At 51.3% G+C, this 15,100-nt stretch overlaps 4 protein-coding genes across 4 annotated transcripts; 1 reads left to right on the forward strand and 3 right to left on the reverse strand.

Moving 5' to 3' along the window:
* Positions 1-884: 884 nt before the first annotated feature.
* MIND_01112300 (uncharacterized protein) lies at positions 885-1,596 on the reverse strand (the record flags this gene model as incomplete). Its single annotated transcript, XM_037367687.1, has 3 exons — positions 885-898; positions 948-1,421; positions 1,473-1,596. 3 exons carry the CDS (start codon positions 1,594-1,596, stop codon positions 885-887), a joined length of 612 nt encoding a protein of 203 aa, XP_037217081.1.
* A 618-nt stretch (positions 1,597-2,214) lies between these two features.
* MIND_01112400 (uncharacterized protein) lies at positions 2,215-2,911 on the reverse strand (the record flags this gene model as incomplete). The annotated part of the gene is made up of 2 exons (XM_037367688.1): positions 2,758-2,911; positions 2,215-2,708 (listed from the first exon to the last, which is right to left on the reverse strand). Exons 1-2 carry the CDS (start codon positions 2,897-2,899, stop codon positions 2,215-2,217), a joined length of 636 nt encoding a protein of 211 aa, XP_037217082.1. The 5' UTR covers positions 2,900-2,911.
* Positions 2,912-3,389: 478 nt separating this feature from the next.
* MIND_01112500 (uncharacterized protein) lies at positions 3,390-3,908 on the forward strand (the record flags this gene model as incomplete). The annotated part of the gene is made up of 2 exons (XM_037367689.1): positions 3,390-3,591; positions 3,643-3,908. The coding sequence occupies 2 exons, from the start codon at positions 3,390-3,392 to the stop codon at positions 3,906-3,908; spliced, it is 468 nt and encodes a 155-aa protein (XP_037217083.1).
* Positions 3,909-14,349: 10,441 nt separating this feature from the next.
* MIND_01112700 (uncharacterized protein) lies at positions 14,350-14,765 on the reverse strand (the record flags this gene model as incomplete). Its single annotated transcript, XM_037367690.1, has 2 exons — positions 14,350-14,552; positions 14,606-14,765. The coding sequence occupies 2 exons, from the start codon at positions 14,763-14,765 to the stop codon at positions 14,350-14,352; spliced, it is 363 nt and encodes a 120-aa protein (XP_037217084.1).
* Between the last annotated feature and the right edge of the window lie 335 nt (positions 14,766-15,100).

The following is a 15,100-nucleotide window of genomic DNA, read 5'->3' on the forward strand; positions in this document are numbered from 1 at the left end:
TGGCGTTGAGTATAGGGTGGTGCAGTACAAATTACAGGGTCAATTGAGTTGCAGTAAGTGGTAGTGGGCACTGGGCCGTGGCTCGAGCAATCGAGTGGCTGAACAACACCTGAGGATTTATGAATGCTGCGAAGCGGGTAGAAAGCACATTCTTGCCATCAATAAGTCTTCGCTTCATGTGAGCCTCAGGCCAACAAACGCGTCAGGCTTCGGCAGGCTCTCGACATCGACCAGGTAGACGGGCACATGCAAACTGGGCCCGCCGAAGTCCCAGGCAACCCAGAGTGCGATCGCCGCGAGCAGCAAGTTCGCAACGCAGAGTGCGACGACGGCTTTGGTGATGCTTGTCGCGGAGGATTGGCGGTGGTCAACTGAAGGAATAGAAAGGTTGGCGCCAGAAGGAGATGTGGGCTCTTTGAGGTCGTGTTGCGCAATGGGCTGGTACTCGGAAGACGGAAAGAGGGAGAAACGCATGACAAGGCGAGCGCCAGTCAGGCGGAGATGGTGGTGGATACTATCCAAGATTGCGATGGTCATGGCAGGGTCAATTTCAAGGATAGACGTTCTGTGATGCATTTCCTCTTGTTGTTATCTTGAGCACAACAGCTTCAGATCAGTGTATTAGACTAGTTTACGTGTACAAATCAAGAGAATCCCATTCCCGTAACGAACATTTGAACACTAGGAATACAAATACCATTAGACTAGAGTGTCACTAGACTCTAGTTCGCGAGCTATAAGCCGGATAGTCATTCCCCTCAGCGAGGAAGCCATTCGACGCAAGACATATAGTATGTCGTTGATAAATTCGGTATGACCTAACGAAAAAACCAATCAGCTCGATGGTGGCCTCAGAGACAATCTGTACCTTGACCGTTGTTGATTCATTCGCCATAACCTAACGAAACACCTCAGCGACGGGCAGAATGCACCGAGAACAGACCAACCTTTCGCCTTTGACGCCTCCTCAGCAGGCGGCACGTAGTCATACGGCACGCCCTCCCAGAATTTGTGGCTCTCATCGACAAACTCGCGAATCTGGTCCCAGTCGCGACACACCCGTGTCGTCTCACCGCCATTGACCAGCGAGGTGTCTGCCCGGCAGAGAATACTCTGTCTGAGCAGGTCGAAGCAGTGGTTGGCATGTGCAAACGCATCGGCGCGCTGTTTGTCCGTTCTGAAGAGGCCGTCGCGGGTGGCGCGGTAGGCGAAGCGGATGCCGTTTACGCAGTGCAGCTGGTGGTTAAGCGCAGTGGCTACAGGGTCGCCGGCAGAGCCCAGCCGAATGAACCCGCGTTTGGGGGAGACGATGGCGGCCCAGATATCGTCGTTGGTAAGCGGGTAGTCACTGTCGGGCTGGGAGAAGGTCTTGACGACGGTGCGGAAGGGGAAGGGGATCTCAGCAACGGGGGAGAGGTAGTCTTGACGAAGTGTGAGCAAAGGACAGCTTGTGAAATCTTTTTTTCACAAACCAGAGTTGTATGGGCTGGAGAATGTTGCTGATAGGGTGTAGGCGCGATGCAGGAGTCCAAAATTGAGCAGTGTGGAGAGAACGGTGAGGAAGACGAGGGCAGGGAAGACGACGTTTGCGGCCATGGTGGCCAAGAGGAGAAGGGGCTGACAACGATCTAGATCTTACGCTAATCTTGAGTCAATCTGGGGGCTGTGCATCTTCCACTTCTCTTGTCCTGACTTCATCATCATCGCCGTTTTGCGAAGCTATCCGTACTTGGATAGTTCGGACCTCGCCACCAGCTAAACCATCTCCTCTGTCATTCCGACTCATAATGCCGCAATACGACTACACTGCCCAGGGCAAATTCAATGATGAGCAGCTTGCCGTACTCACAGTTGCGGCTGCATTTCTCCGTGGTATCGAGACACGCGACAAGGCGCTGATGCTGGAGCAAGTTCTGCCCGCGGGTGGCGCAACATTACTCCGCGAGGGCAAGCCGCTACACACAACACTCGCTGGGGTCGTTGAGCGTATTCCGTTTGACACACCAATGAAGATGGCGGAGGTTATCAGTGGGGAAGCGACGGTGCTCGTTGACAACGACATTGCGATGGCCTGGACACCCTACGAGTTTTGGATTGACGGGAAGCTGGACCACGTCGGGACAAACATATGGAGCTTCGTGAAGCTGGGCAACAAGTGGCTCGTCAGCGGGGTCGCGGACAACAGTCGCAAGCCATAAATTTACACTCTAGATACTACACCCAAGACTTCTGGTTCTCCTCGACAAACGCGCGTACTTGGTTCCAATCTCGACAGCGGTGGTCTACCCTATTCCCTGTCGCTACCGCCGAGATGACCGGACAAACCACCTTCCCCGTTTCCTCGTCTTTGCTGCACTTGACTTTGGCGGGCTCGAGTGTGATGTCGGCCGTGCACGCAATCGCCTGGCGGATGTGCCCAAAACACGCCTCTGCCCGCTCGTCCCGCTCCGTTGACCCCGTATCGCGCATTCTGACAAAGGCAGCGCGGATAACGTCGAGACAGCGCATGTCCTGGTACATCCCTACCCCAAACTCCGCGCCCTCGCCGAGCCTGACCCGCCCGTCGTGTGGTGGTATCAGCGAGGCCCATTCTTCCGGCTTGGTGATGTTGTAGTGCTCCCCGAAGACAAACTTCAGTGTCGCGGGCTGGACGGTGAGGGGGAGTTGGGGGACGGTGGCGGCAAGCGCGATGTCTGCTGGAGTTACGCCTGCAAAGATTTGTCAGTAACCTTACTGGACACAGGCTGGCTCGCTAACTGTAGTAGGAATGGGCATTCGATTGCGCGGGAGCTTGGAGGCGCCGGATGCGCGAGTAGGTGAAGACGTTGAGGGTCAGGCTTGCGCAAAGCAGGCCGGCGATGACGAAGTACACGATGGGGCGGTGGTTGGCGGTCGACATGGCGGGAGAGACAAGAGGAAGGCGGGCTGTTGTTATGTGGCAACTGGCGAGACGCCGCCCATGGAGATTGGCGAAGTCATTTGTCAACGTCAATTAACCGTTTTAGCCCTGCGCCCCCCGCCAGTCCCGAAACGGCCTAATTGCGACATCGTGCACTTTCCGCCATGTGGCTGCAATACAGCCACGCGACAGAAGATAGGGACCGAATCGGACTGTTGGACGGGTTGTACTTTGGCACTCGCTATTTCGCAGTTATTTGACAGCCTATAGTGCCCGTTTGCTTCCCGCTGACTGCCCAATACCGGTGTATGAGGTGTCCAGATGACTCCGTTCCCGCCTTCTTCCACTTTACTCGGCGACCGGTCCGCCACTAATCGCTTGATGGCGATGATACGCGGCGTTTTATCAGAATGATCACGCAAATCGCCTGAATCACGCTGATACAGCCTCCAAAGATGCCGTCCCTCTACTTCGGATTCGGTATGATTCCATGCTCGCCGCCGTAGGTCCCGATTGCATGTGGGCGTATATATACCGGGTCCGAGTCAGTGCCCAGACCCAGCCGCGATTTCCGTCCTTGAGCGCCACCCACACCTTCTCATCTCCGCTCCTCAACACCATGCGCTTCGCAATCGTCATCGTTGCCGCCTCCTTGCTCGCTACGACCAGCGCGAGCGTCATTCGTTTCCCTTGTAAGCTATCAATGAGGTCCCTTCCGAGATGTGCTTGCTTACGTTGCGCAGACCTTCAGCCCCGCGCTTTCGCCAGCGGAGAGCCTGAACCGCACGCTGACGACCTGGCCGTCCGCGACTTCGCCAGTGGAGAGCCCGAGCCCCATGCCGGCGATCTAGCCACGCGAGACTTTGCCAGCGGAGAACCCGAGCCGCATTCCGGCGATCTTGCTGTTCGTGATTTCGCGAGCGGCGAGCCAGAGCCACATGTCCACGACCTTATTTCCCGCGACTTCGCGAGTGGCGAGCCGGAGCCGCACGCAAATGACCTCGCGTAGCGCGAAGGATCGACGATATCAGCCCTGTCGTCACGGTGGGCATTGTTTTGGGTGGAAGATCATCGATGAAATTCTCTAATGTACTTGTCGGACTTGAGACCTTTGTAGTGCTGTTAATTTGGGTAGTGTTGTTGTACAAGTGTAATAGTCGAGTGGAAATAATTGTCATCAAGCTGAAGTCCGAAGAGCGGTGTCCGTGCTCGTCAAAAATTGCCTACAGCGTTTGTGTCGGAAAGCCTATGTAGTGCTGTGAAATTAATATTATCAATATAATTATGATATACTCATATCTGTATTATACTCATAATCATTGAGTATATATTTTGATTCTACTCAGAATTTAATTCATTATTTTCAGGCCCACTTAGAAGTTATAACACTCTAAATGCATGTCAAGACTCAATTGGTTGAGATTGGACTTGTTAAGGCTATACATGATATGTTAGAATGACTGGTATTGATATATAAATCAATATGTCATGTAGCTATTAATCACAGGACGGATTAAATCCACCAAATTTGCCCTTAACTGCTTCTAACTGACTGGAGAATAAGAACAGTCTGTGTTCTCACATCTTGAATTTTTATGATAGACAAAAATATTCCAATTGTGAGCAGCTGATGGGCCTAATAGCATAAAAGATAAGATATGACTAAATATGACCTTAGCATAATATAATTATAATCATCTTTATTCATAATTATATTTCTTATAGATGATAACTTAAATGGAGAAAGCATATTATAATTATATTTAATTGATTATACTGGAAATATCATCTGGCATAATATAATTGCTGACAGTACTAGCGATGCTGTATTGAACTTTGACTCTGGCAGGCAGTTCTTGGTTTTGATGGTGTAGAATCATCAGCTTGTTGGTGGAGATGATAGATCTTGTAAGGGCAACCCCGGAGGCCTGAGATCAAGGTCCTAGCAGGGGAGGATCCAAAGCGTGAACATTGGTAAGCGAATACAAATGAAGCTGACCTAGCAGGGGAGGATCCAAGGAGAAGAAACTCTAAGGGTCCGCCTGCTAGGTAGCTGACTATATACTGCTTGTCCGTAGCTGCCGCTGTCGGGCACAGAAGGCTTGGGCGGCGTCGCAGGCGAGGTCCCAGGGCGACCGTCGGGAGGGTGTTGACGGATCGGTGATTGTGCGGGCGAGATGGAGGGCCGGACCGGAGTCGGAACCGGAGTCGGACCGGAATCGGGCGCGTCTCCGGGCCGAAAGGGAGGTTCCCCTGACAGATCTGACTAAGTACTTTTGGTGGAAGGTCAAGAGACAGAGGGCAGGCCAGGGCGGCATAAGATGTTGGGAATTCCTTCAAGGGGGGTATGATCATCACAGGGTACTTACGATAGAACTCCGCAATTTTCTCCGGGGCGAAGACGCGGTCGAAGCGGACCCATTGGTCGTGCGATGCGTCGTAGCCTTTCCATCTGACGAAGTAGTTCAGCCGTTTATACCTCACCCTTGCGTCCAGGAGTTCCTCTACTTCCCACTCCGGGACTCCGTCCTCGAGGTCCGGAGGGGCTGGTCGTAGCCGGGGCGTCCGTCGAAGGGGGTCGTCCTGGGCGAGCTCGAGCTTGACGACGGGGAAGACCGGGTGGAGCTTGAGAGAGCGGAGGGAGGTCGAGCTTGTAGGCACCTTTGCTGATCTCCGCGACTATCTTGAACGGTCCAAGGCAGCGATGGGAGAACTTTTCCGAGGGGCGAGTCGTCCTGATGTCAGAGGCATCCAGCCAAACACGGTCGCCAACCTTAAACTCCGGAGACGGAGTCCGTCTCCGGTCGTAGTAGCACTTGTACTCCTCTTTGGCCTTAGTGAGCGCGGCCTTGGCTTCAGCAACACCGGTGGCGATCCGGTCACGGAACTCGTTCACTGACTCCATGGCGGAACGGGCTCCGGGTTCGAAGCCCATGCGGGAGCCGTCCCGTGTCCGTCATGAAGGGGACCTGCTGCGTGGAGGAGTGAACATGGTTGTTGTAGGCGAACTCCGCGGCCGGAATCAGCTCATCCCAGTCGTCCTGCTGGTAGTTGGTGAAGATCCGCAAGTACTGCTCCAGCTCCTGGTTGACGCGCTCTGTCTGACCGTCTGTCTGCGGGTGGTATGCGGTGGGACGTGGCGGGCTTGATGCCGATTAGACGCCAAAGTTCTCGGGTGAAGTCCGCGATGAACTGCGAGCCGCGGTCGGAGACGTACTTCTCCGGAGTCCCATGGTGCCGCCAGACATTCCGGTAGTAGAGGCGGGCTGCCCCTACTGCATCGACCGTCGTATGACACTCTGAGAAGTGGGGGCGCTTCCGAGGGTGTCAACGACGACCATGATCGCGTCGTACCCATGGGCTTCGGGAAGCTCTACGATGAAGTCGACGGAGACGGTATGCCAGCGTCCGGGGCGTTTCCGTGGGGTGCAGTTCTCCGTGGGGCAGTCTCCGGAGTGCCTTGGTGCGACAGCACAAGTCACAGGTCGCAACATACCGGCCGATATGGCGAGACATCTGAGGCCACCAGTAGTTCCGGGAGACCAACTCCAGGGTCTTGAAACGACCTGCGTGTCCGGCGACTCGGGTGTCGTGACAGAGCTCGATGATGCGTCTCCGGAGGTCCTTGTCCTTTGGTACGACAATTTTTCCTCGGAAATGGAGAAGACCGCCGGAGACGGCCCACTCGTCAGAACGTGAGGAGCGGGGGCCTCGAGCTTGACCTTGAACCTTAAGAAGTTGCCGGGCCGCTAGTGCGACGGGCTCCTCCAGGTCAGGCTCACCAGAGAGGGCATCACAGATGTCGCGGAGGAGTTCAGAGCCGGGACCGGAAACGGAAACGCCCTCGAGTGCACCTGTTTATCTCAAAACCCACTGTACATTATCAGTGGCAACCCAGCGGGTTGGCACTGATAACAGCCAGTCTTTTCATTTTTGCCTAAGTGGTGAATAATTGGTGGAGATGGGGGTGAATATCTCCAAAGTCCAAGGCTATTTTTTCGCTAAGTCCAACATGTAGGGGTGAATAAAGGTGAATAATTTGACACAGGCCATCAAGACCAAGTTTGCCAGTCATACTCCATGACAAGTGTGACATATTGTCCCAAAAGGAAGTTTTTACCAGTAGACATGTGAGCTGTTCTTGATGCTTGTACCATGCTGTTATACACTATTCTATATGGTAATAGGCATTCTTGAAAGAAAGGAAATAATCACTGTTTGATGATACAGTCATCAGAGTATGTCACACATTGTCACAAAATCAAAGTTGTATATTTTGACCATATGAACAACTTTCATTAAGTAACCTATAGTGCCAGCCAAATGGGTGTATCACTACTTGTTAATCAGTACATGATCTCTGACTGATAATATGATATCTCAATGAGTAAATAAGATAGAGATCCAATGGCAGCACTACCAATAATACCTAAATGAGATGATCAATATCCTTCACAATACAGGATCATCAGCACACCTATACTAACTCATGATCATCTATCAAACATTTTGATCTAGCCATATCTCCACCAGTTCATCATGGACTTAGATGATTGTTTCACTAGTAGGTAGGTGGTCATATCCTCCTGATATTTGCTGATATCAGTATAGTTCAATATCTCTAGACTACACTGTTATCCCACTTTTCCATGGGCTTTCTGCCTTAATTTGAATCAAAAACAATGATGACTTGATATCTAGGTCACTAATACATGGATAATTATAATACAAGTTGTGTTATAGTCTGTTGGATCTCTATAATAGCTTGTCAAGACATATCTATTTTTAAATATCCTATATGCCTGTATATATGTCAGCTATGCCAGTATTAAAATCTCCTCATAACTCACTCAGAGGTCTGGTATCCCCAATGGGATAAAGGTAGGAAGCATACAGGGGAGTTCCCTTGAGAGATTTAATGCCTTCTATAACATTTTGTTGATGGAATCTCTTGTTATTCTTCATTATACCTATGACTGCTATGACACAATATATTGACAATACATCCATGATCTGCTGGTTGATTATAGATCAAAATATGTCAAGTTCAGTCAATGAGGTATATAGACAGACCCACATACTCTGATTGATGATTGTCTGTACTTGGATAGGGAAATGAGGCAGACATTCAACTACAGGTTAGGTGTGAAACTGGTTTACATGAATAGTGAGGTCTATAGACTCAGTACTGGACATTGAGATGCATGTATGGTGGTATTTGGATAACTACTAGGACCCTGTACTGTAATTAGTCATGGTCCTGGCATGTGTTACAGAAGGTAGCTGGAGAGAGGGTAAGTACCCATAGAGCAGAAAAGAGTGTCTTCGCTATTACAACCGGTCAGAAATTAATTTCAAGTATGATACAAGGCTTAAACATAGGATACTATAGACCTTCAAATGAACCTGTCTAACACTTGAATTAACCTCATAGCTATTCTGGATCTCTCACAGTACCATTATCAGTGTTATCTATCCCAAAAATGATGAGTTCACTATGGGCTGGTCTCTGTGAATATCATAAATCTGAGTATATCCCCTGGTAGGGGTCTTATGCACCTCCTGTAAAATGGTACCCCTACCCTCACAGCCCATCTGCATCCTAGCTTATATGGCACCTAAGGTCTTTAGGAATTGACTGACCCTAACACTTGCTCTGTGGCCGTGAATGGGTGTAGGTGTGCTAGACCATCCCATAGTATCATATCAAGTTAGATCATAAAATTCTATGCATGCAGTCCCAGTATATCAGCAAAATACTCCTCAACTTGGTATTCAGGCATGCTTGGCAGTAAATATATGAACCTAATAGTTGCAAAAGAATATAGTTGATGATGCTCAAGTATAGCTGGATGGTATACCTTTCAAATGAACTCTCTTCCAGCTTTATCTACTCAGGCAGGCTGGGGATCTGTGCTGATCTTTCAACCATGATGGAGATCAAATACCACTGATGAGTAACTGTATGGCGTTGTCAGTGCCATATTTACTAGGAGATAGGAGGGTACATAATGGAGCAATAAGTTATAGTAACTAAGCTTACAAATCAGCCACCTTACAATTCCAAAGTACTAGATATTCTCTTGTTTATGCCTAAATGAATAAAGGAATCATATCATATGATAATAATCAAAACATCCTTATTAATTGATAATACTATTAAGACCCTTCCTGCTAGTGCTTGATTTGTGCATTTAACTCGAGTAACAAGCAAGATAGAAGCCCATCAGTTATGTATGAGCCAGTAATTGGGCAGTGCCAATACTACTATTGAGCTGCCACTATAGGTCACTTGATGAAAGTTATTCATATAGTCATGATATACAACTTTGATTTTGTGACAATTTGTGACATGCTTTGATGATTGTCCTTCCAAACAACCAATTTCCTTTTAGGGAAACAGCTATATGATATTGTAGAATAAGACATAGACAACAAAACCTACTCACACTATTGGTAAAAACTTTCTTTTTGCGACAATATGTCACACTTGTTACGGAGTATGACTGGCGAACTTGGTCTTGATGGCCTGTGTCAAATTATTCACCTTTATTCACCCCTACATGTTGGACTTAGCGAAAAAATAGCCTTGGACTTTGGAGATATTCACCCCCATCTCCACCAATTATTCACCACTTAGGCAAAAATGAAAAGACTGGCTGTTATCAGTGCCAACCCGCTGGGTTGCCACTGATAATGTACAGTGGGTTTTGGGATAAACAGGTGCCTTTGTTGCCATTTTGATTGATATATCATAGATGTCGCAAAAATTCTATCTCTTTTACAAGAAATCAAGTTCTGTATTGGGGTATCAAATATAGCATATATTGTGACTACCCCCTTTTGCAGACAATAAGTGCAACTTAATTCAGCTCAAATATTTGTTCAAAAATCATGTCACATCATTATTACCCTAATTTGTCATACTTATATCAATATATAATGGTAATTTGTACCTGATTTCTAATATATCAGGTACATTTTGGCGCCGCCCTGGGCCGCCGACAAATATGGGCTTATATCTTGTACCATATCCAGTGCATTTAATTGAATTTCTTATAAATCATGTTCACTTTCCTGAAGGTTTATTTGTTATCTTTCCAAGTTGTTGAAATATACATTTTTTTTTGTCTACTATTTATTCCTTTGGGCCCAATTTTGAGGGGAACCTTGGTGTGTAATTAGCATGATTCATTTACTGTAGCATTTTATTCAGTTTGTATGTCATGTGTCACACTGGCTATAAAATTTGGTTTTTTTTTTTTTTTTTTTTTTTTTTTGCTGTCACACCATTTTGCTCTAAATCCTGTGCCAAAGGGGCAATTTTGAAGCGTTAGGTTGATCGATAAGACAGAACACATGCGGGTATGGAACCCCGGAGCACGACATTATGATGTAATCATGCTGATTCACCCAACAATGGTATATCCAACGTCGTACTTAGCGTACTTCAGTTGTCAACAGCGCAGTCAGCGCAGTTATCCGCCCTGTCTGACAGACTCGCAAGGGTTGGGGCAACGACGGCAGCGACGGCGATGGGCTCCCGGCTGGTCATGCCCCTGGTACTTACGGCGTCGTCCGGTGCAGCGGTGGGTGGGTGCTTACGAGCTCGGAGATGGGCGCAGGCTGCGGGTGGAACCGGGAGATGCGCCGGCGATGGGCCGGTAGCGCAATGCTGGGGTGGATGGAGTGCAAAGGTGATGGCGGCGCGCCGGGTGCCGACGGACTCGCACTTGGAGATGGGCGCGAGATGCGGGTGGAACCCGGCGGCTTCGCGCCGGCGACCCAGGGCTGGTAGTGCAACGGCAGCGGCAGCGCTGTGTCCGGGCGCAAAAAGCTGTGTCCCGTGTCATGCCTCATCGCGCCCGCTAAGCAAACACCGTGCAGGATCGCCGGCCGGCCCCCGCCAATTCCATTTCCTACAATCGTGAGTGACATTCTGGTCGGATCCGCGGAGTGGATGACACCAGCCCCCACAGACAATGCACCAGACGATGATGTTGGTTGTGGTGAGGAGCGGCATTATGCCTGTGATCACTGATCACCAGGCTGAACGTGTTGCCCGCGCGCCCGGCAAGAAAATGGGACCACAGTAGTGTGCGTCACGCCGCGGGTAAATCCGGGGTGGCCCGCACCCGTTCCCGTCGATGGCCCGGCCCCGCTTCGGCGGGTGCGGGTACCCGCGGTTTGGCCGACAGGCCGCGGGTGGCCCGCGTTTCGCAGGCCCTGCCCGCATCGCCCTGACTCTCGGCGCAGCTTGCCAAGAGTTCTTGACACCGTGGCGGCACAACGATCAACCTGATTTGATCAATTGTAAGTCGTAGTCGATACGCGGCATGGAGCCGGGGCCGGTGAGTCAACGGCCTGGTCCCGGCCATCGAGCGAGTTGAATGCCTGCAGTGGTGCCCGACATTAAGTCTGAAAGACTCCGTGGGTGTGCATGCTTGGCGCAGGCCCACGCCGTTTATGTGCGAAATCCCATAGCCCTGGCTCGCAGTCGCATTGGAGAGCTAACCGGAGTGCGCCATCCGCGCATCGGTTTGGCATCGGTCATGGAAGCCGTGTACGGTCACATGTACGTATCCGATGACAGGTGTCTGGGGTCCGCTGCCTAATTGAGTTATTCGGGCATCAAATGAGCGTGGTGCTCCGGGGTTCCATATGCGGGCCTTATTTACGTAGAGCTCTGGCGCCGGAATATACTCGATATCGTCCATCAAGTGGATATCACACGAACCCAGTAATGAAGGGAAATTGTTATCACAGTCTAGATCTGCTGGACATTCCTGGTCGTTCAGCTTCTCTGTACCGTTTTGCTACTGCCACTGTACTGGCAAATTCTCGGCTTTTTCGAGCACCCACCCGGGCTGATCCTGCAGCCCACCTCGCTGGCACGACTGGCGGCAACCGCTGACTGCCCCGGGCTGCGTCGCCCCCCAGCACATCACGCAGCTTTGCCCACAAGCCGCGGCCCCATCACTTCAATGTCGATGATCCCACTCGGAAACCGCTGCCTGATCGGTGGCATGATATCATCTTTGTGCCAAAGGCGACATCGAGAATGGCAGCGCCAGGCTGGCTGCACTGTAGGTACTCTTTGAACAAATTGCAGATAACACGTACAATGGAGTGGGGCACGGGGTTGCTTGAGCGTGGGCGGGTCGGCATTGCGGAGGTCGTGGCAGAGCCCAAGGCACGCAAGTCGCGGTTGGCAGACCGTGACTTGCATCCTAGACCAGGCGCTCATTCTCCCGGAGTCTGAGGGTGTCAAGCTGACGTTGCGAGTTCGCGGCTGTCATGGCGGCCCGGCCCATACGCGTTGCCTGAGGGTGGATGTCAAGAAAAGGGAAAGAGAAGCGAACATACGGGGGGGTTTCTTGTTTTGTCCTGTCGGACTAACCTTCTTGTCGCAGAACGTGGCGATCACGGCTTGTTTCAAGGCTTCCCATGGCCAGTGCCGTGTATCACGCACCCGATGCAGCTCCTTTTCTCTGCGCCTTCCGTTTGGCGCATTTTGCCTTCAGCGCGTCGAGCCGCCAGATCCGAACTTGAGTATTTATCTTGGCACTATAATGGTGGTCAGACTGCATTCAAGCGCAAAGCATATATAGCCAGACACACCTCGTTCGAATGTGTTTGCAACTCTGAGTTCTTGGACCCTAACAGCTTGTTCTCCTTCGCGATCTTCCAGTCCTGAAAACTATCAGTGGACGCATTCGCCGGCGGCCCAGAATCAATTAGTGGCCTGTATGCTTGCTGCTTCTGCAAAGGAATGAGCACGGAGCGTTCAGTACGACCTGCACAAAAGTGAGCCCGACCCGCGGTTTGGATACGGACACTAACCTCACGCTCCCTCGATCTTCCGCTCGTCATTTCGACTGCGACCGAGATGCGGACGCATCGCCTACTCGTCTGACTCGGTAGGTATGGTCCGTATGGAGGGGGTGGCATCCGTCTGCACGGTTGCAGGGAGACTCGAGAGGGAAAAAGCTGACCATTTCAATATCGCAGGGATCCAGCACGACTATGGGCGGTGTCTCGGCCTGCCAGTGCATCTGCATCTTGTCAGTAACTAACACCTCTTTCGCGCGACGACATCCGCCAGAGCGCACAGACTCGGACGCGGCCAGTCTGTCTTCCACACTGTCGAGAAGCGCTTGCGAGCACCGTAGATTGACCGCCTCGAAATCGTCGTTGTCCATTCGGTGGGCAGAAGGATGAAGGGTCGCGAATCACATTCTTTTGTGGGTACTTACTGCCGCGTTCAGTGCCGAAAACCAGATTTGGCCCTGCAGGTGTGTTGAGTGCGGCTTTCTATGCGATGAGCGCTGGTTTACGCACTGTATCTTCCGCAGGCTTCCGGTATGAGCGAGCTCAGCTCAGAACCTCGCGCCAAAGCCACGCGTTGGAGCAGGAAAACTTCGGAAGTGGTCGGAGTGGAAAGAATCCGAAAGATGCAGACGGCGGAAGCGACCGCGGCTTGCGCGTAATCATACATGCAAGGATCTTCAGGCCGTAGGCTGCGGTCGAGCGGGTGCTCGATAGCAACCGCTTCATCGCGACGGAGAAGATGTTTGTTGGGCTTGGCCGTTGCCACGTGGCGGTCACGTCATGACTCATCCGCTTACATCTTTCTCAAGTTCCGTCATGTCCGCCCCACACCTGGTGCGGAAAGCGATGCCCCGTGCTTTGCCAACGCATCAGCGTGCCCTCGGATACTCCAGCAACATAGCAGTCCAACGGTGTCTCTTACAATTCGGACTACGCCAACAATCGATTGGCTTTCGCAACACGGAGATGAGACGATGAGGCTTGGTGCTATATCTTGGGAGTGTGGCGGCAATATTGTGGAGCGCCGTGTCTGTTTGGCCTCCGCTGGCTCGCAAGGTGTGTGGAAATGGCTGTATATCTCGATCTTGTCTGCTACTCACCTTGGTCTTAGCGTCGTCCCACTGGTCCCAGGTTCCCTATTCATTCACATCCCCATGGCCAGCTCTCCGCACCCGAAATCATATCCACTCCCGAGTCCCTCATGTTCGCTCACCGCCCTCGCTGTTTTTCCCGCTTGCTTGAAGACGACAAACGCGACTCAGCGCCTGTCAACTACTCACAGTTGTGGCTTTCCCTCCTACCCCTGCTGGGGTTACGTTGATGTATTTACGAAGTTCTCGGCGGCGCCGCGGTCGCCGGTGTTGGATTCAGCCATACTGGTCAATTGCGTTGTTCAATGTGGTGACTGGAGTTAGGGGGCAAAGGTTCTCGTTGTTGGATTTCGTCTTCAAGTTCGCTTCTTACGCATATCAGCCCAGTTCGTCTTTGCAAACCATTCCCACAGTGTCCTTTCTGTCACTTCTGTCGTCCGAATCACCCACGCCCAAGTTATTCCTAGTTTGGGGTCGACTCGCTTTGCATTCTCAAACTACTTCTGTAATATCGATCGGCTTGTAATCTCATGCAACTGTGTCCCCATTCGCGTCGAAGCTGTATGCCCGCTCCACCCTCGCAACTCGCACGTCATATGCGAGATACCAGTCTGTCTTGCCCCTCTTCTGCGCCAGCAAGTGCTCGAAATTGTGTTTCCATGCCCGGATACTCTCCTCATCAGCCCAATACGACACAGTGATTCCAGACACAATTGACGCAGCGGCTGTCTCTGAACACAAGATGATTGAGGTTGAGGAGGGTAGATAAGTGTTGATGACACACCGCCCGCATGTTCGAGGCCCAGAAAGCCAGGCTGCGCTTTTGCTAGCTGCACCATCCTGTCGGCCATCTCGGCATAGCCGTCGTCGGGCCGTGCAGCACGCGTGGAGGTGAAGATAACGGCGTAGTATGGCGGGGAGGTTCTGGGGGATCTGGTTTCCATTGTCTATCAAAAAGCTCAGGCTAACGCTGATTGATTTTTATATCAGGCGACCGGTCTGGTGGAAACTGCGAAAGGAGTTTGGAGTTTGGCCATCGGCGTCAAGAAATAAGCGTGTCACACGCCACGTCAGCGCCACGTGGCCGTTTCCATCTTGGCTCTCCCCATCATCCAGCAGAATCGGCATGACAACTGGATGGCTATACCTCTATCGAATCTGCTCGTACTGTATCCTGCCAGCCAGACATAGAGCTTTCCTGTCGACAGGCCAATATCTGCCTACGTGACTCTGATGACACATCCGAGTCGGTCCGGCCCTCCCCGCAAATCGCATGCAT

Source organism: Mycena indigotica (genome assembly GCF_014461135.1).
Source record: "Mycena indigotica strain 171206Taipei chromosome Unknown Mind.scaff0009, whole genome shotgun sequence".
NCBI classification, from domain to species: domain Eukaryota; kingdom Fungi; phylum Basidiomycota; class Agaricomycetes; order Agaricales; family Mycenaceae; genus Mycena; species Mycena indigotica.